The sequence below is a fragment of the Notolepis coatsorum genome, assembly GCF_963971535.1.
Source record: "Notolepis coatsorum genome assembly, chromosome: 13".
In the NCBI taxonomy this organism is placed as follows: domain Eukaryota; kingdom Metazoa; phylum Chordata; class Actinopteri; order Aulopiformes; family Paralepididae; genus Notolepis; species Notolepis coatsorum.
Window position 1 is genome coordinate 17,084,500 of NC_140177.1, and position 21,005 is coordinate 17,105,504.

Genomic DNA, 21,005 nt, shown 5'->3' on the forward strand with positions numbered 1-21,005 from the left:
TGTCCACGCAGAAACCACTTCCCACACCTTGTCGGACCTCTTCATCAGCTGCTGGGTCCTCTGCGACGTGTTTTTGCAGTGCAAACGTAGCACAGCATGGGCTGCATGTGGTTCCGAAAGGGAGGACTTCCCATTGATAGATGGATGGTTGCTCGTCCCCGATCCTCTCTCTCCACAGGAACCGCAGCAGGGGCCTGTCCTCCTCCACCAGTCGCACCTGCAGGAACATCCCTTTGATGTCGCCGCTGATGGCCACCTTGTCCTGGCGGAAACGTAGTAACACGCCCAGTAGAGAGGGGCCGAGTGTTGGGCCGGGCAAGAGCTCTTTATTCAGATTTTGTGATCCGATCTGGTAGCTGCAGTTGAACACAATACGATCCTTGCCGTTATGGTGGACCTTGTGGTGCGGCACGTACCATGATTCGGTCGTCTGATCGGCCTCTTTAATGTCAATTTTCTTTATGTGTCCCGCTGTGATTAGCTTGTCAATCTCAGCGCGGTATACAGTCTCTTGAGCGGGGTCTCTGGCTAGGCGCCGCTCTGTGTTCAATAGATACCGCTCCGTCGCTTCTTTTGGGGCGTGGAAGGTAGGCATACCCTCTCGCCTCAGGAGTGGAGTCGCGTATCTCATCACTCCGTTGACTTCGACTCTCTTTGTCCCCCGCTCGAGGAGGGCTATAGCATAAATGTCTTCCTTGGAACGAATGTCTTTCTTTTCGTTCTTAAAGGGCATTGTCTCTAGTGTCCATAGCCTCTCGACATGCTGTAGGAGGGTGGTGTCTTCTTCTGTCACTATGGAGTGGAGGCAGCTAGTGGCTGCTGTTCGGTTAGGAGACCAAGCGAGGGGGCCTTGTAGTGTCCATCCTAGGCGGGTCTCGACTGCTGCAGGACAGCCTCTGGGCCCTGTGTGGACCCGGTCCATCGGGACGATGAGGTGTGCATGGTCGGATCCTATCAGCAGGGTCGGGGTGGCACCGTCTATGAGCGGTATAGGTAGTTGACGCAGGTGCACATATTTATCCATCAGCTTGGCGATGGGGTAGGTGTACTGCGACAGGCCTATGTCTTGGCTGGTGAAAGCGTTAGTGATCCTATACCGTCTCTCTGGCTGCCCGCTTGCTGCGATAGTGAAGGAGACATTCTCGCCCTTTATCGTCTTTAGGTCTCTTCTTATTGTCCGAATCGTCATCGTTTCTTCGCTCCCCCGCAGCCCCAGCTGGGCCGCAGCGGACGCGAGGAGAAGGGTCTTCTCTGACCCGTCGTCAAGGACGGCGTAGGTGTCCATGACCTTGTCTTGGTAACTCAATGTTACGCGGACCACCTTCAAGAGCACCCGGGCGCCCCCGCTGCTGGCGGGGTCAATGTACATAACACTTGCCTTTGTGCTGCTTGAGGGTGCAGGCTTTCTTCTGTTACTGTCATGTAGGACGTCCAAGTGGGCTCCGTCACACCGACTACACCTCTTCTTTAAGCGGCAATCGGCTGCCATGTGACTGCGCGCACATCGGTAACAGCGTCGGTTGGACTTTATCCATTGACTCACCTCGTCGGCGGTCATCTTCTTGAATGTGTCACAGTGTGACAGCCAGTGTTCCTTTTCGCAGTACGGGCACACCATCTTCCACTTCTCTTTCATCGAGGGGGTACTGTGGTTCTTGTTGCTCGGTACTGATTCTGCTTGGTGCATGACGGTCACCAGTCTGCGGCCATCGTTTGCTCTCCTAGGTCCCTCTCTGGAGCTTGGTGTGCTCCGCACGAACGTATCCAACCGTAGGCTGTTGACTTCTCTCGCCAGGAAGTCGGCTAGGTCTAGGAGGGATGGCTCGGGACCGTTAGGATCACGGTGGTCTCTTTGCCGCCTGAAGCGCTCTTGTCGGGCGGGCGGAAGCTTCTCTAAAATCCTCTCGACATTAGAGTTTGCGTGCAGTTCGTACATACCCTTTTCCTTTTGCGCCCCCAGCATCCCTACCAGGGATTGTACCTTGATAGACAGGTCATCTAGTGAACGAGTGTCTGTGGCTGGGGGTAGACGGTCAATATTCCTTATCTCTTGTATTACGTAGTCCCATATGCGTCCATATCTTTGGTCGAGTGCTGCTAGAGCCGCGGTGTATGGGGTAGTAGAGGTGGAATATGCCAGCGCTATATTGTGCGCTCGGGGCACCTTGAGGTGCTTGAGTAGGATAGCATATTTGTACGGTTCATCAGCTACATCGGACATCATTGTCTCTAAGCACATTCGTAGCTCTGTGTACTGTGCTCTGTTCTCGTGTGTGAAGTCCGGGAACGTCGGTGTGCCAAGGTACGATGCCATGGATGGCTGGCACATCGGTGAGCGTTGGAGGAGAGGCCTCCTAGGCGAGTCTCCTCTTACGTGTCGTGGTGGGCTGGTACCTGCTGGGTACCAAGGCCCGCGTACCCAGGTGCTGTTCCTCGGGGCTGGTTGTGCGTCAAGCTCACCCCGTGAATTGAGTCGGGGGTCTGTAGCGCAGAGCCGCGGGGGTAAAGTCTGGGCTGTACTGGACCTCCTGGTCCTGTGGAGTACTGTGATGCTGTTGGGCTTGACTCTCCTCCTCTCCCTCTTCTTCTTCCTCTGGCAGGTCATCTAGATCCTGTAGTCGTCTATTTAGCCTCTCCGCGGTATAGACCGGTTCTTCCCTGTAGCTGGGTCTCGCTTGGACCGGTCGGGGAAGGGGTTCGGAGAGGGGTATAGGCTCTCTCTGGTGGTCGGGCTCAGGGTCGCTTGATCGGGTAGGGGAGGGTGCCCTTGACCCTTGTCTTGACGAGGCCCTGGAGCCCCGTGCGGAGGGAGGGGGGGTTGCCCTGGTAATCAGCTGCTCCATTATCTGCGCTTGTAATCGGTCGCGCTCTGCTTCGCGCTTGGTGAGAGCGAGGTCGCGCTCTGCTTCTCTTTGGGCACTGGCAGCGGCGCGCTGGGCTTCGGCGGCGGCGCGCTGGGCTTCGGCGCGGTCTCTTCCCATATTCTCTTCCGTCTGGAGGCGTCTAATCTCTAGGCGTATGCGGTCTTCGTCACTCCGTTGCTGCGCTTGAAGGCGTTCTCTTTCCATGGAAGAATGTTCGCGCTCGCTAAGCGTCTGTGCTTGGAGTCGATCGCGCTCGATTGAGGCTGCCAGGCTGGCGATGAAGGCCTGCGCCAGCATCTTGTCCGCCTCGCTGGGGGAAGACGCTGGTTGAGGTGATCTGCTCCTGGTAGTACTCGTTGGAGATCCGTTCTCCTGTGGCGTATCGAGGAGATCCATCTCCGGGGTGCGCGTCCCTTCTTGTGGTGGGTCGGGCTCCATCCCTGGAGGGCTTTCTTTATCCTGGAGCTCTCCGGGGACTACTTCTTCGGTCTTGGCGGGGGGTAAAGTCATGTCAGGTCCCTCCTGGTCCCCACCGTGAGCTTGGTCAGTTACGTTAGAACCCACTAGGGTCTCTACTGGCGGGGTAGCCTGGTCGGTAGGGTCAGACATAATTTTACTATCTACTTTTTCTGCGTTTACCGTCTGTAGAAAGCTAGGTAGTATACTGGCAACGTAATCCTCTAAGTACTGAGGTGTCTGCCGTCTACGCTGCGGGCGATCTATTTTAGGAGAACCGTTTTGTGGAGTGTTCATCATTGGCCATGTCAATATTAATACCACTATATTAATATTACGCTAGTTACCCTCCGGCTCGAAGGACCAATTGTAACTGAGGGGTACAATTCCCTGACTGTATTAATAAGTATGGTATCATTAAACCACTACTGTCTTATGTACATTACTACTGGCCATACAGTACACAGGTATCTTATGATGAACACTTCCCACAATGATTCGGTTCCACACAAAACTGGATTTAAGTATTTATTAGCAGCAATGATAGTACATAATATACTTTACTTTGGATGCGCTTATAAGGCAAAGGAATGTGCGTAGGCAAATCAATAACGTATGTCCATTCTCATATTACGCAGGAGATAATAATACAACCTGAATCATAGGAATTATATCTATGGTACTCTGGTAATATAGCGGGAGATACTGGTAGGGTCCCTCCGGTCGTAAGCCAGCAAGGGGAGAGGATTTGTCGGTAGTAGAGTCTGGGTCAACGATGATAAAGAGACTCCAAGTACAGGAGACGGTGCAATAATATCTTGATCCGCAGACGAATACAGCTGTTCTCCGTAGCATGCAGCTCCGCATGGAAGAAAGCTAGCCGGCCTCAGGCTTCTGAGAGGCGGGCTCGATGTGGCTCCTCACAGGGTAAATCCCACACAATTGTGGGTGTAGGCTATTCTCCGCTCCATCAATTACAGGACCAAAAGCAAATATAATCCAGCCGAAAAGGGCTATGCAGTCGTCGGTAGGTTATCCAGTGTACATAATCCACACGGTCCTCGTCTAGGGCTCCTCGGGTGAAAGCGCCAGGGTAAGCAGCCCAGCCTGGATAAGCACACTAGCTGGTACGAGGAAACGTTGGTGATGCTGGTCACTGTAGAACGGTAGCCGCACGATACACTATACATAAATAGACTATTACTGACTTAATAGAATAGGTCGAACTCGACGGTACAGCGTTAAACTCTGATACTTCAGTTATTAATTCGCACGCGGTCTCAATGCTCTATTTGGGGCCAAACAGGCCATACTTCACCGCACGTTGTATCGTGGGTGAGGCTTCAACTTATTGGGTAACTCTTAGACTAAGTGCTTCTGTATTCACCTGCGCCGTATTTATACGTTAGGTGAACAAACTAGTACCAGCTTTATTCCTGTCTCATATCCTTGCGCAGAACCGTTCATGCCCAGGCATGTCTTTGGCGGTGACTTTGAACCAGACCTTGGAGGTATGGCAATGGCGCCTGAGGTACCGCTGTCCAATAGGAGAACGAAATATTATGGTCTGTACTAGGCTAAAGGGATATTCCGTGTATATGTACAAGGAATACACAAGGGATATCAAACGATATACAAATATTATGCAATATATATCAATCAATAAATATATATATTCGGTTTAATCTGATCCTTCGTAACAATAATAATAATAATAATAATAATAATAATAATAATAATAATAATAATAATAATAATAATAATAATAATAATAATAATAATAATAATAATAATAATAATAATACTGTTAACACTTTAATCGCCATGGGTTAAATTCATAATTTACCATCCCTCGCCAGCTCTATTTGTCTATGGAGAAGTTCCCCTTCTTTGCAGGGCTATAACTTTTTAAATTCTATTGCTAAATTGCCATTATTATGGCCCATTCAATGTCCTATATGTATTGTTCAGGGTGTAGCAACGTTAAACTTTTTCATTCACATATTCATACTAAAATATGGTCTAAAGTATAAGTATGTTTTTATCGTTTTCTGCAGCTTTCTCCAGAACTTGATTTATAGCTCCAAATGCATTATATTGATGATGAAATACAGTTTGATAGCAATCAGCGCGAGATAAAAAATTTCAACTGGACGTGATTCTAGAAGTTTCTACGTATCATCTGATGATGACCGGATGGGCGGGGGATCGTTTATAATTCCGTGGGCAGCGTTAGATGATTCATCCAGAGTGGGTCATATGTTCATCAAATCAGTTAGTATAGAAGACGTTAGAAAATAACGTTGAAACTCACCGTGGCTTCCTCGCGCCGCTGGCAGATGAGCGTGGAACAGAATTTTTTCTATTATGGGATGGAGAAATGCCCGATCCATTTCCAGGTTGTATAATAGTAGTATCATGTTGTTTTTTCGAGTTATTTGCACCGATCGATGTTCACTGTATCAAGACGGAGTCTCTCTAACGATAGCGAGTGCCCGGACCACATATGGATGAGCACTTCCGGTTCAAAGGTTCATTTCCGGTTGGCGATCTGCCGATCGGCCACCAGATGGCGCTCTTGAACCGCTAGAGAGTTGAGAGGAGATCAGCAGTGTGTCTCAGGGCTCCGGAAAGGAAATATGATTTCGATGACAGATTTTTGAAATATTGACATCAAAGACGAGTTACGGCGTCTTCGGCAGAATGAGCATGGCTAGGAATGACGTGTAATCTCGTCCCCGGCGATCATAGTGTTAATAATAATAATAATAATAATAATAGTAATATAATAATAATAAACACAATAATAATAAGAAGAAGAAGAATGATAATAAACACAATAATAATACTGTTAATAATAATAATAATAGTAATATAATAATGATAATAAACACAATAATAATAATAATAATAATAATAATAATAATAATAATAATAATAATAATAATAATAATAATAATAATAATAATATAGATGATATAACCTCTAAAACGCAAACAACTGGGCAACATGTTCATAACTGGTAAGATAATGATCCCACAGAGATATCATAATAATAATGATAATAATAATAATAATGATGATAATACTGTTAATAATAATAATAATAATACAAATAATAATAGTAATAACGTATAAAAAGATCCACCGCACAGAGAAACAAAGCAGACGGTGGTATGGCATTTCCAGATTTCTACCACTATTTTAAGGCATACACTTTAAGACCACTGACAACATGGTTTGATCCCCAAGCATCAGTATCCTGGAGAAATTTAGAAGAAAATATAGTAGCTCCACATAGGCTGAAGGACATAGTGTACACCAAATTATCAATTAAGCAATGCGAACGGAAATTTGGCCCCATAATCACTCATGCAATCCGGATATGGCGTGAAACACAAAAAAAAGACTATCCCACATAAATGGCATAATCATACTCCCTTATTCAATAACAATGCACTCTTGATTGGAAAACAACCTATAAGATTCCCTAGATGGGAAAAGCAAGGCATACACACATTAGGAGACGTTTTCAACAAACAGGGTTTTTGTAGTTTTGATGAGATATGCAAAAAATTTAATCTCACCAAGTCCTCATATTATTTTTACGCACAGTTATTGGCATGTTTGAAGGCTCACGGTGTTCCATTAAGGATACCAATTGTACACCACAGATACCACAAATTCTTCTATGAAAGAGAGACATTGAGAGGTTTTGTTTCAGATTTTTATCATCAATTACTAACGGCCTCGTATGAAACCCTACATCTAGACTCAGTCTGGAGGAGGGATATACCAGACCTGGAGATAGACTTTGACTGGCAAGAAGCCTGGGCAAATGTACGCCTTGCATCAAGGAACCCGGACCATCAACAAATCAATCTTAACTATATTCACAGGACATACTTAACTCCTATAAGAATGAACAAAATGGGTCTTAAACAAGACTCCAAATGCTCCTTATGTACAAATGGGGACGAAGGGACATTTATGCACATGTACTGGGACTGCCCACCAGTTAAGATATTTTGGAAAGAAGTGACCCAGCAATTGTCAAATCTCTTAACTCTGGATATACCTGTACACCCCTCTGTATTACTGCTGAATGATGTATTTGAGCATGCAGTACCTCCACAGCTAAAGAGATTGGTTTTATCCGGTATCACAGTGGCTAAAAAGCTGATAGCATCACGATGGTTTCAACCGAAAAAAATGTGCCGTAAGGTCTGGATTCTTACATATCTCGATGTGATTTATCAAGAAATATCAACAGCTAGAATTTTGGGTCTCAATGAATCCAAAATGGCAATGTGGTTAGAAGTGGTGGAGAGAATAAAAGCCAGCATATAATGGTAGTATCTGGTTAGGAACAAATTATAATGGTTGGATTATCCAATGGGGGGTCCGGGAGAGGGGGGTACGAGCTGGAGCATATGTGTATTTGTATATCCTATTGTGTGTTGTCATGTTTGTTTATGTGTTTGTTTAAAAAATAATAAAAAAATAAAATACAAAAAAATAATAATAATAGTAATAATAAACACAATAATAATAATAATAATAATAATAATAATAATAATAATAATAATAATAATAATAATAATAATAATAAACACAATAATAATAATAATCATAGGAATAATAATAATAATAATAATAATAATAATAATAATAATAATAATAATAATAATAATAATAATAATAATAATAATAATAATAATAATAGTAATAATAAACAATAATAATAATAATAATAATAATAATAATAATAATAATAATAATAATAATAATAATAATAATAATAATAATAATAATAATAATAATAATTGTAGGAATAATATTAGTAATAATAATAGTAATAATAGTAAGAATAATAATAATAATAATAATAATAATAATAATAATAATAATAATAATAATTATAATAATAATGATCTATCTCTCCCCCCCTCCCCTCTCTCTCTCTCTCTCTCTCTCTCTCTCTCTCTCTCTCTCTCTCTCTCTCTCTCTCTCTCTCTCTCTCTCTCTCTCTCTCTCTCTCTCCCCCTCTCTCTCTCCCCCTCCCCCCTCTCTCTCTCCAGGGAAGATCGAGGAGGTGGTTCTGGAGGCTAGGACAGTGGAACGTAAAGCTGGGAGTTATACGAAGGATCAGAACTTCATCAACGGAATGCCTGAGTTCACTGTGGAGATCAAAGAACATATTCAGGTAGATGCTATGCTGAGTATTATGAGTAGTATTATTACTACTACTACTAGTACAACTATTACTACTACTACTACTACTACTACTACTACTACTACTACTACTACTACTACTACTACTACTACTAGTACAACTATTACTACTACTACTACTACTACTACTACTACTACTACTACTACTACTACTACTACTACTGCTACTACTGCTACTACTAGTACAACTATTACTACTACTACTACTACTACTACTACTACTACTACTAGTTTAACTATTACTACTACTACTAGTACAACTATTACTACTACTACTAGTTCAACTACTACTACTACTAGTTCAACTATTACTACTACTACTAGTACAACTATTACTACTACTACTACTAGTACCACTATTACTACTACTACTACTACTACTACTACTACTACTACTACTACTACTACTACTACTACTACTACTACTACTACTACTACTACTACTAGTACCACTACTACTACTACCACTATTACTACTACTACTACTACTACTACTACTAGTACCACTACTACTACTAATAATAATAATAATAATAATAATAATAATAATAATAATAATAATAATAATAATAATAATAATAATAATAATAATAATAATAATATTATTATTATTAATAATAATAACAATAGCAGTAACTGTAACAATAATAATATTAATATTAATAATAGTGTAATATTTATGTGTGTTGTGTAGTTAAAGGAGAGCTCAGTAGTGAAACAGGCAGGAGTTACGTCTAAAGGCCGCTCAGAGTTTGTCCAAGAAATCACCTTCCAGAAACTGACTCCTGGCAGTGTCATCGCCTTCAGGTAACACACACACACACACACACACACACACACACACACACACACACACACACACACACACACACACACACACACACACACACACACACACACACACACACACACACACATGGACTAATTAAACCGTGTCTCCTTACTGGACAGATAAGATGGACTCCAGGATTTTATGACTGAAGATTCTGTACGTTCTGTTGATTGTGTTTGTTATTTGTGTGAGTTCTGTTCAGGGCCCTATTCCCCGTACCTGGTTCAACTAAGTTGATCAAAAGTCCCATTAGCCAGATTTAACCTGATGAGTAAATCCAGGCTTTCCCTGTTCCTCGAACGCTGATTCAGTCTTGTTAATTCGAACCAGACTTGATACTCAGGATAATTGCGCACGGCCGCCTCACCTGAAAATACAGCAGGTATCGATCGCAGAAATCCTGATTTTCTAACGGCATTGATTGATTGATTGATTGAAAACTTTATAACAGATTGCAGAATGGGTACAATACAGTACGGCTCAATAGCCTCGCCGACAAGTTAAATGCATATCTATAGGCTAATTTTAAGTCCCTCATTACCCCAATCAATCAGATTATATTTCTTTAAATGTGCCTGCTGGCACTAGGCTTAATGTAATGAATAATCAAATGAGATCTTGCTAGCGAAAATAATTAGTTCAACTTTTTCAGAATAAGTACTGTAGATAAAAACAAGCCCAAAGAGTATCTAATTGATACGAATTAATAGATACTTATGAGGATATCTGTACTGTATGCGCTCGGTTTAGGTATTGTACTTTATATATAAATACATGGTTCCCAACGTTTTCAAGGCGCGACCCCCGAAATAATGTGTCAGAGAGGCTTGGAGGGAGATACAGTTTCACTATTAATCAGGTTTTAATCTGTTTCGGACATCATCCATACATGCATTGAATTGATTAACCTTTGGTTTATACCAGTGACACCTCATGTTCATCATCAGATAACAGATAAATGCATTTTCTCAAATTCATTCATCAAAACGTCAAATGCTCATTCAATTTCTCAAGTCACGTCCACGTCATCAAATCCGTCAAACAGCGTATCTCCTCAGACATTTTAATCCCAGTTACAATATCACAACGTGTGAGTGATACAATTCAACAATCCACAGATTCAGATTCCTCGTAATTCATATCCACAATCCATGCATAAAGACGCTTCAATTTATGCTTGAATGAAACACAATTTGGGCGCTCCGTTAAGCAAATACATCCACAGCAAAGAATATGAAACGAATCAGAGCCAAACGCCCGACAGGTTTCATTCATTAAAAATATCGCTGCGGGATTCACATTTGCAATGTTCCGTTATTAAAATAACCACATAGTGTGTGTCGCGACTCGTGAGTGCCGTATCCGTATAACTATGACATGCATTATTTAGGACAAAGTAAATCCATAGGCTGAATATGATTTATTATCAGAATCTTTTGTCTATTATTTTACATTTCAAAAGCCCCCTCTAGAAAAACGAAGCACAAAAACATAATTCAGAATGGTATAATGGGATCTGTGAGGAGAGCTGGCATTTCTTTGCGAGGGCGTGGCCAGTTTATCCAGCTAACTGAACTAAACCCTGTGCTGGAACAGGTTAAAACGTTCTGATCTGTTGCCATAGTGATTTAGACAATCGCGCTTCGGGGAACCGAAAGGTCTGGCTTATGTCAAGTTATCCTGAAAATGATCTGGCTAACTCAGTTAGCCAGGTACGAGGAACAGGGCCCAGGTGTTAAAGTAGTGCTTGTTGCCTCCAGGGTGAGTCTGGACCCCAGAGCCCAGGAGCTGGTCGGTGTCCTGAGGCACCATCTGACCCAGTTCAGCCCCAAGTACCATCCAGGAAGCATCGCAGACACACACACCCCCCCTGGCCTGCAGGAACCACTGGCCCAGTGAGCACGCACACACACACGCACACACACACACACACACACACACACACACACACACACACACACACACACACACACACACACACACACACACACACGCACACACGTACAAGCACACACACACACACGCACAAGCACACACACACACACACACACACACACACGTACAAGCACACCCAGACACACGCACAAGCACACACACGCACAAGCACACACATACATACACACACACGTACATGTGTGTGTGTGTCTCTGTATCATGTCTAAAGTGACTCTAGCTGAGATTAACATGTTGTTCTTGTACAGGTTGATGTCTAAACTGACTCTAGCTGAGATGAACATGTTGTTCTTGTACAGGTTGATGTCTAAACTGACTCTAGCAGAGATGAACATGTTGTTCTTGTACAGGTTGATGTCTAAACTGACTCTAGCAGAGATGAACATGTTGTTGTTCCGCTGCGACTCTGAGGAGCAGGAAGATGGAGGAGGCTGCTACGGCTTCCCAGGCTGGCAGAGCTTGAAGTACGCAGGGCTGCAAGGTACAATGTAATAGATACTACACTACACTATATAGGGTGGGCTTGTTACTACGGTGGGCTTGTTACTACGGTGGGCTTGTTACTACGGTGGGCTTGTTACTACGGTGGGCTTGTTACTGGGATGGGATTGTTACTACGGTGGACTTGTTACTACAGTGGGCCTGTTACTGGGATGGGATTGTTACTATGGTGGGCTTGTTACTGGGATGGGATTGTTACTACAGTGTGCTTGTTACTGGGATGGGATTGTTACTACGGTGGGCTTGTTACTGGGATGGGATTGTTACTACAGTGGGCTTGTTACTACGGTGGGCTTGTTACTACGGTGGGCTTGTTACTACGGTGGGCTTGTTACTAGGATGGGGTTTTTACTATGGTGGGCTTGTTACTAGGATGGGCTTGTTACTACGGTGGGCTTGTTACTACGGTGGGCTTGTTACTACGGTGGGCTTGTTACTAGGATGGGGTTTTTACTATGGTGGGCTTGTTACTAGGGTGGACTTGTTACTATGGTGGGCTTGTTACTATGATGGGCTTGTTACTAGGGTGGACTTGTTACTGGGATGGGATTGTTACTACGGTGGGCTTGTTACTAGGATGGGCTTGTTACTACGGTAGGCTTGTTACTGGGATGGGATTGTTACTACATTGGGCTTGTTACTACGGTGGGCTTGTTACTACGGTGGGCTTGTTACTACAGTGGGCTTGTTACTAGGATGAGCTTGTTACTATGTTGGGTTGTTACTACGGTGGGCTTGTTACTATGTTGGGTTGTTACTACGGTGGGCTTGTTACTATGTTGGGTTGTTACTACGGTGGGCTTGTTACTATGTTGGGTTGTTACTACGGTGGGCTTGTTACTAGGATGGGCCTGTTACTTGGATGGGCCTGTTACTACGGTGGGCTTGTTACTATGGTGGGCTTGTTACTATGTTGGGTCGTTACTAGGTTGGGCTTGTTGTCATTGTGTTGTAGGTCTGATATCCCTGCTGGCAGACGTGCGTCCTAACAATGACCTGGGCCACCCGCTGTGTGACAACCTGAGACAAGGAGACTGGCTGATGGACTACGTATCGAGCAGACTGGTCAACAAGGGAGGCGCTCTAGTACCGGTAAGACTACCGTTACTCTCTGTGTTTTTCTCCAACAATGTGCAGGTAAACAAAGGACTAAACTGCTAGGAGCTCTCGTCAGTGCTGCCTTCTCACAGCACACACAACAACAACATAGCAAGCTATCAGCTAGCTATACCAGCTATTATAACAATAACAACCCAGCAAACTATAACCTAGCTATACCAGCTATTACAACAATAACAACCCAGCAAACTATAACCTAGCTATACTAGCTATCACAACAATAACAACCCAGAAAACTAGAACCTAGCTATACCAGCTATTACAACAAAAACAACCCAGCAAACTAGAACCTAGCTATACTAGCTATTACAACAATAACAACCCAGCAAACTATAACCTAGCTATATCAGCTATTATAACAATAACGGGGTCATCCCTATGTTTCCCGGGTTCTATGTTCCCCTGGTTCTATGTTCCCCGTTTTTTCTATTAAAAAAGGTTCCTGAAATAGAAATAGAGAACTATACTATCGTCCGTAATGACAGAAACCAGTATGGAGGTGGTGTTTGTATGTACATACATAAGGACACCAAATTCATTACCCGTACTGACCTTCATCATGAGACAATTGAAACCGTATGGGTGGAAATTTTATTTGAAAGGGCAAAATCTGTTCTAGTCGGCACAATATACAGACCGCCAGATCAAACTGGCTTTTATGATACTATGGATGTGTGCTTAGCTGGAGCTGAGGATGCGGAAAAAATTCTTATTGGGGATTGGAACACGGATATGCAACAAAAAGATGCACCCGTCTTCAAATCCTTCAATAGGTTTTGTGATCTGCACGGCCTCAGCCAACTAATCACCCAACCCACAAGGATATGTGAATCAACTCAGACTACCATTGACCTCATACTGACCTCTGACAAGTCCAAGATATCCAATAAAGGGGTTATAGCATGCGGGTTAAGTGATCATTATATGATATTCTGTACCCGCAAAAAGCTAAAACTAAAGGCTGGCTGTCACAAAACAGTCACATCTAGAGACCTCAAAACCTACTCTAGCGAGGCCTTTAACCTTGAACTGGAGAGTCTGGACTGGTCAGATGAACTCAATGGTACACTGGTTGAAGAAACTTGGCTTGGCTTCAAAACCAAATTTTCATCAATACTAAACAACATGGCCCCCCTAAGAACCACCAGGGTAAAAAATCGCGCTGAGCCATGGATGCACACTGAAATACTGACCGCTATGAAAGCCAGAGACAAAAAATGCTCTGAGTTTAGTAAAAGTCAGTCAAAGCTTACCAAAAGCACGAGCAGTGAACTCCAAGACCACGTGACTGAACTCAAACTAGAAAGAAACAGACTAAGAAATGACGTAAACTCCATGATCAAAACTGCTAAAAAAAATGTCATCAATGACAAAACCGAGGAAAACAAAAATAAACCACGTGAACTTTGGAAATTACTCAACAATCAACTAGGCTGCAGTAAAAAACTCAAAACCAGGTTCTCAAACATAAACATAAAGACGGACAACACGCTCATCACAGACAAGCTGGATGTAGCCAATTACTTAAACACTTTCTTCACAAACATAGCCACAACACTGGTAAACAAACTACCCTCCCACTCAGGGCAGTATGGGGTAGAACACATAGTAGCATACTACAAGAACCTAGGCGTCCACAAAGACGACTTCAAACTGGAAATAGTAACTACAGATGAGGTACTCAAAAAACTGAGCGCCCTCCAACCAAACAAGGCCACTGGCCATGACAACATCCCCTCCAAATTCCTCAGAGACTCAGCAGCAGCCATCACCCCAGTCATCACACACATAATAAACCTCTCCATAAAACAGGGACACGTCCCCAAGGACTTCAAAATTGCGAGAGTAACACCCCTGCACAAAAAGGGCAGCAAATTAGACCCGGGTAACTACCGCCCCGTTTCTATCCTTACATCCATCTCGAAAGTCATGGAAAAAATAGTATACGAACAGATCGAAAAGTACCTCGCGGAAAAAAATCTAATCTACGAATTCCAATCTGGCTTCAGAACATCCCACTCCACTGACACATGCCTTCTCTACTTGAACGACCACATCAAACAAGAGGTGGACGCGGGCAAATACTGCGACATGGTCATGCTGGACCTACAAAAGGCCTTCGACACTGTCAATCACACCATTCTGATTGACAAGCTAAAAGCAATTGGTTTTGATAGTTTATCAGTGAGCTGGATACAATCCTACCTGGAGGGGAGGGAACAGATGGTGGAAGTAAACGGTACACTATCCCCCCCCCTCACAGTGAGCTGTGGTGTTCCACAAGGAAGCATACTAGGACCGCTACTATTCCTAATTTATGCAAATGACATGTCGTCAGCTTGTGACTGCAACTTGTTCCTGTTTGCGGACGACTCAGCCCTGCTGGTCTCTGACAAGAACAAGTTACAGGTTGAAAAAGCCCTCAGCTCGGAACTAGGCAAAATCTGCATATGGCTCGCCGACAACAAACTATCATTACACATGGGCAAAACAGAGTCCATTCTCTTCGGTTCAAATAACAAACTCAGCAAGACCGACGGCTTCTCGGTTACAGTGGGTGACAATATTATCACAAGGAAAGATGAAATTACCTACCTGGGTTCCATCCTAGAGGCTAATCTTTCCTGTGACAAAATGGCATCCAATGTAATAAAAAAAGTCAACCAACGAACGCGATTCTTGTACCGGATCTCCTCTCTGGTAAACAAGAATACCCTGAAGACTCTAGCAGGAGCACTCATTCAAGGGTACTACGACTATGCTTGCACCTCATGGTACCAAAGCACCTCAAAGGCACTAAGAAACAAATTACAAACATCTCAAAACAAGCTAGTCAGACTACTACTTGACCTGACTCCTAGAACCCACCTCACCCCTGCCCACTTTGACAACCTAGGATGGCTTAGAGTAGACGACAGAGTACAGCAACTTGCAATGGGCCTGGTCTACAAGATACACTACGCGACCAAGGTACCCATGTACATGTCAAAATACTTCCCAAAGGTCAGTGAATACCACGATCACAACACCAGAGGGAGCTCCACAAATCATGTAAAACCCAGATTCGGATCAAACAAGGGACTAAACACGTTTCGCAATTATGCCACATCAATGTGGAACGCCCTGCCTAAAGCTGTAAAGGAATGTGAATCACTACCCACCTTCAAAAACACTCTCAAAAAACACCTACGTGAGACTGCAATTCGAAACTGGCCCCTACAAATGTCCTAACCTAGTTGTACAGTAAATGACCAAGTAAGGCTTTGTCAATATTCCAATGTACAGTGTAAAATGTGTGTGTGTCCCCTTCCCAACCCCCCCCCCCCCCCCCCCCCCCCCCCACCTCCAATGTACAGCCCTCACCCAACCCACCCAACCCCACCCCACCCAACCAACCTCCTCCAATGTACAGTTTCTATGCCAAATGTATATACACTCCTTTTCTGGACACTTTTGTATCACAAACAGTACTGTATTTGCAAATCTGATATGTCATAAATGTATAGATGTAGCAGTACTGTCTATCTGTATGTCATGTATGTCATATATGTTATGATGAATTGAAAATGGGGGACCCTGATGTAAACAAGTCGAAAGTCTTTCTCTGGTCTGCATCCCCTTAACAATTGTATGTATTGAGCTGTACTGTACTGTACCCATTCTGCAATCTGTTAATAAACTTTTCAATCAATCAATCAATCAATCAAAGTTCCCTGCTCCCGAAAAAAAGGTTCTATGTTCCCCGGTCCCGCCGCTCCCGAACAAAAAAAGGGTCCTATGTTCCCCGCTGAAATAAAGGTTCTATGTTCCCTGGTCCAGACCGCAGCTCTCCACCAAGGCTGCCCGTAAGAGCGCACCGGCTACCGGCGGTGCAACAGATTCGCACGTAGGCCTATCAAAGATAATATTGTAGCGTTCTGTCATACCGTCATTGAAGAATGAGGATAGTTTTATGTTTCTTTTGTGTCGTTTAATTCCAGACTCAACCGTTACATACAGGTCCAAAACACTTCGCTTATGTTCAAAACAGAGTCCATTCTCTTCGGTTCAAATAACAAACTCAGCAAGACCGACGGTTTCTCAGTTACAGTGGGTGACAATATTGTCACAAGGAAAGACGAAATTACCTACCTGGGTTCCATCCTAGAGGCAAATCTTTCCTGTGACAAAATGGCATCCAATGTAATAAAAAAAGTCAACCAACGAACTAGATTCTTGTACCGGATCTCCTCTCTGGTAAACAAGAATACCCTGAAGACTCTGGCAGGAGCACTCATTCAAGGGTACTATGACTATGCGTGCACCTCATGGTACCAAAGCACCTCAAAGGCGCTTAAAACAAAATTACAAACATCACAAAACAAACTGGTCAGACTACTACTTGACCTGAACCCCAGAACCCACCTCACCCCTGCCCACTTTGCCAACCTAGGATGGCTTAGAGTAGACGACAGAGTACAGCAACTTGCAATGGGCCTGGTCTACAAGATACACTATACGACCGGGGTGCCCATGTACATGTCAAAATACTTCCCAAAGGTCAGTGAATACCACAACCACTACACCAGAGGAAGCTCAACAAATCATGTTAAACCCAGATTCGGCTCAAACAAGGGACTAAACACGTTCCGCAATTATGCCACAACAATGTGGAACGCCCTACCCAAAGCTGTAAAGGAATGTGAATCCCTGCCCACATTCAAAACCGCCCTTAAAGAGCACCTACGGGAGGCTGCAATTCGAAACTGGCCACCGTAAATGCCCAAAACCCCCACCACCTCCTAATAGACAGTCTCCTCCCCACCGCATGTATATATTCCCTCCCCGCCGTATGTATATTTCCCTCCCACCCACCCACCCCCTCCTAATGTACAGTCCCCTCCCCATCATATGTATATACTCTGTCAGGATCTAGGGGTAACAGTACTGTATATTTGAATACCGCCTATGTCACAAATGTATCAGTACTAAATACCTATATGTCCCTATGCCATAAATGTCATGTATGTTGTGTATGTCATAAATGTCTATATGAATTGAAAATGGGGGACCCTGATGGAAACAAGACAAACGTCTTTCTCAGGTCTGCATCCCCTTAACAATTGTATGTATTGAGCCGTACTGTATTGTACCCATTCTGCAATCTGTTAAATAAAGTTTTCATTCATTCATTCATTCACACAGCTGTTCTCTCGCGTGTAACCATGGCAACAACATAACTTCCAGTGCCCCTCCTATATATCCCGGGGGGGAAACAACAGTTTCATATTAATGTACTTATATACAGGTTTGGAGAGATCGCGCTATCGGGAAATGTCCGTCAGTCACTCGAGTATTTTAAAGTGTTATTGATTGTACGGTGTACCACAGTTTCATATTAATTAATTTCTAGCCGAGAGAGAGCGAGAGCCGAGAGAGAGCCGAGAGCCGATAGCGCGAGTGCCGTGTTCTTGTTCTTAATTATATCTTCTATTTCATCATCCAAACAGCCAAATATGCCTATTTATTGAATATTTGTACATACTACTACTACTGGCGTTATAGGCATTAGACTTTGAGCAGTCATCGAATTACAGTAGATAAAACAGTTTATTGCCTTAAAATTGCCCTAAATAATAGCCTAACAAATAACAATAATTTAGTATTAATTAACAATTAAATGTAGCCTATATATTATACAAAAAGTATCCCATTTTACTGCAATAGAAATGAATCAATTGGAATGAAAACGTGAACAGTGAACGTTATCTTATTAGATAAAACAGATGATGTACTGTATATATATTTTTATTGCAGATGTTAACAAAGTCATCTACAGATCATCTGAAGCACTCTGGTGCCACCTTGTGTTTAAAACAGGAGACAGCAGGCCGTAGGATGTGTGTATGCAATAAAAGCTTATTTTGGATTGATTATTGACAGATATCTCTACTGTATTTCTTTGATTTCGTTTGAGAAAAATACAGAATAATGTAGCCTATATATACAGTATATAAATACAGAATAATATATAAGCCTATATATATATATAGACAGAGTTTCTAAAAAGAGAGTATACATTTGAGGGGGAAGAAACTGTATTAGGTTGGGTAGGTGGGGAAAAAAGCATGTCGAATTAATGAGTTAATGGAATGTATTTTTCATGATTACGGTGGTGGCTCTTAAAAGAGCCTTTGGATCATCTGGATGTCTTTGGGCATGATGGTCACCCTCTTGGCGTGGTCCGCGCACAGGTTGGTGTCCTCAAACAGGCCGACCAGATAAGCCTCACTGGCCTCCTGAAGAGCCATGACAGCAGAGCTTTGGAAGCGCAGGTCAGTCTTGAAGTCCTGGGCGATTTCTCTGACCAGGCGCTGGAAAGGCAACTTGCGGATCAGCAACTCGGTGGACTTCAGTGCAGCCAACAGGCTCTTGCAGCTTCGGCCTATCATGTTTATCCCGTTAGTAAAATCTAATTATACAGTGACCTGATGTTGGCTATCTTGTTAAGACCCATTTATAATACTATGGTGTATTGAACATATTATCTTTGATAGGCCTACGTGCGAATCTGTTGCACCATCTATCTACACCCTCACACAACTCTGTTGCTTTTTCAGGAGTGGCGGGGAACATAGGACCCTTTTTTAGTCGTGACGTGTACGTTTGAGAACACTACCGTAATGACAGAGAATGAAGCAAGCTGACATGGTTGGCCCTCAAACAACTCGGTCGCTTTTTCGGGAGCGGGGAACATAGAACCCGGGGAACATAGAACCCGAGGAACATAGACATGTTCCCACAATAACAACCCAGCCAACTATAACCTAGCTATACGAGCTATTACAACAATAACAACCCAGCAAACTATAACCTAGCTATACGAGCTATTACAACAATAACAACCCAGCAAACTATAACCTAGCTATACGAGCTATTACAACAATAACAACCCAGCAAACTATCAGCTAGCTATACGAGCTATTACAACAATAACAACCCAGCAAACTATAACCTAGCTATACTAGCTATCACAATAATAACAACAACCTAGCAGGTTAGCTCTGTCACCTGTGGTCTGGGCGACACAGATTTGATTCCCGGCTGCCCCCTGAATTTGCTACTAGCTACTAACAGCAACCCCTCCCTTATACCCACTCAACTCCAACCCACACGCCGACCAAAACATAAAACAAGTGTGATACCAAGCAGGGCTAAAAGTTAAAGGCTAACGCTAAAAGTTTCAATGTGATGAAGCGTCTCTCTGTCTGTCTGTAGGTGGCAGCCATGTTTGAAGCTCCTCTCTGTCTGTCTGAAGGTTGGCCGGTGGCTGGCAGCCATGTTTGAAGCTCCTCTCTGTCTGTCTGTAGGTGGGCCGGTGGCTGGCAGCCATGTTTGAAGCTCCTCTCTGTCTGTCTGTAGGTGGGCCGGTGGCTGGCAGCCATGTTTGAAGCTCCTCTCTGTCTGTCTGTAGGTGGGCCGGTGGCTGGCAGCCATGTTTGAAGCTCCTCTCTGTCTGTCTGAAGGTGGGCCGGTGGCTGGCAGCCATGTTTGAAGCTCCTCTCTGTCTGTCTGTAGGTGGGCCGGTGGCTGGCAGCCATGTTTGAAGCTCCTCTCTGTCTGTCTGTAGGTTGGCCGGTGGCTGGCAGCCATGTTTGAAGCTCCTCTCTGTCTGTCTGTAGGTGGGCCGGTGGCTGGCAGCCATGTTTGAAGCTCCTCTCTGTCTGTCTGTAGGTGGGCCAGTGGCTGGCAGCCATGTTTGACTACCTGCGTCACATCCCTCGTTATCTGATCCCGTGTTACTTCGACGCCATATTGGTAGGAGCCTACAATTGTGCCCTGGATGCCACCTACAAGCTCATGTCCAGGTAGGAACACTCTGTGTGCATGCATGCATGTGTGTGTGCATTTTAATGCTGATGATATATGTATCTACAGTAGCTAAAAGCAGTCATACCTGGATCACCCACCAGTCGCAGCCTTGTCTCCACTAGCCAGGGTTTAGTCGTGCTGTGGCCTGTCTCGTCTTGTCTCCACTAGCCAGGGTTTAGTCGTGCTGTGGCCTG

The 21,005-nt window shown here is 43.8% G+C and overlaps 1 protein-coding gene across 1 annotated transcript in view; it reads left to right on the forward strand.

Annotated features, from left to right (window-relative positions):
• Positions 1-21,005, forward strand: part of LOC311239274 (glycogen debranching enzyme-like) — a gene marked incomplete at its 5' end in the record, with an annotated part of 62,826 nt that overhangs the window by 27,254 nt on the left and 14,567 nt on the right. The window contains 6 exon segments of the mRNA XM_084327579.1: positions 8,402-8,526; positions 9,250-9,362; positions 11,148-11,282; positions 11,691-11,821; positions 12,797-12,933; positions 20,674-20,807. Coding sequence (XP_084183705.1) covers positions 8,402-8,526; positions 9,250-9,362; positions 11,148-11,282; positions 11,691-11,821; positions 12,797-12,933; positions 20,674-20,807 — 775 coding nt within the window.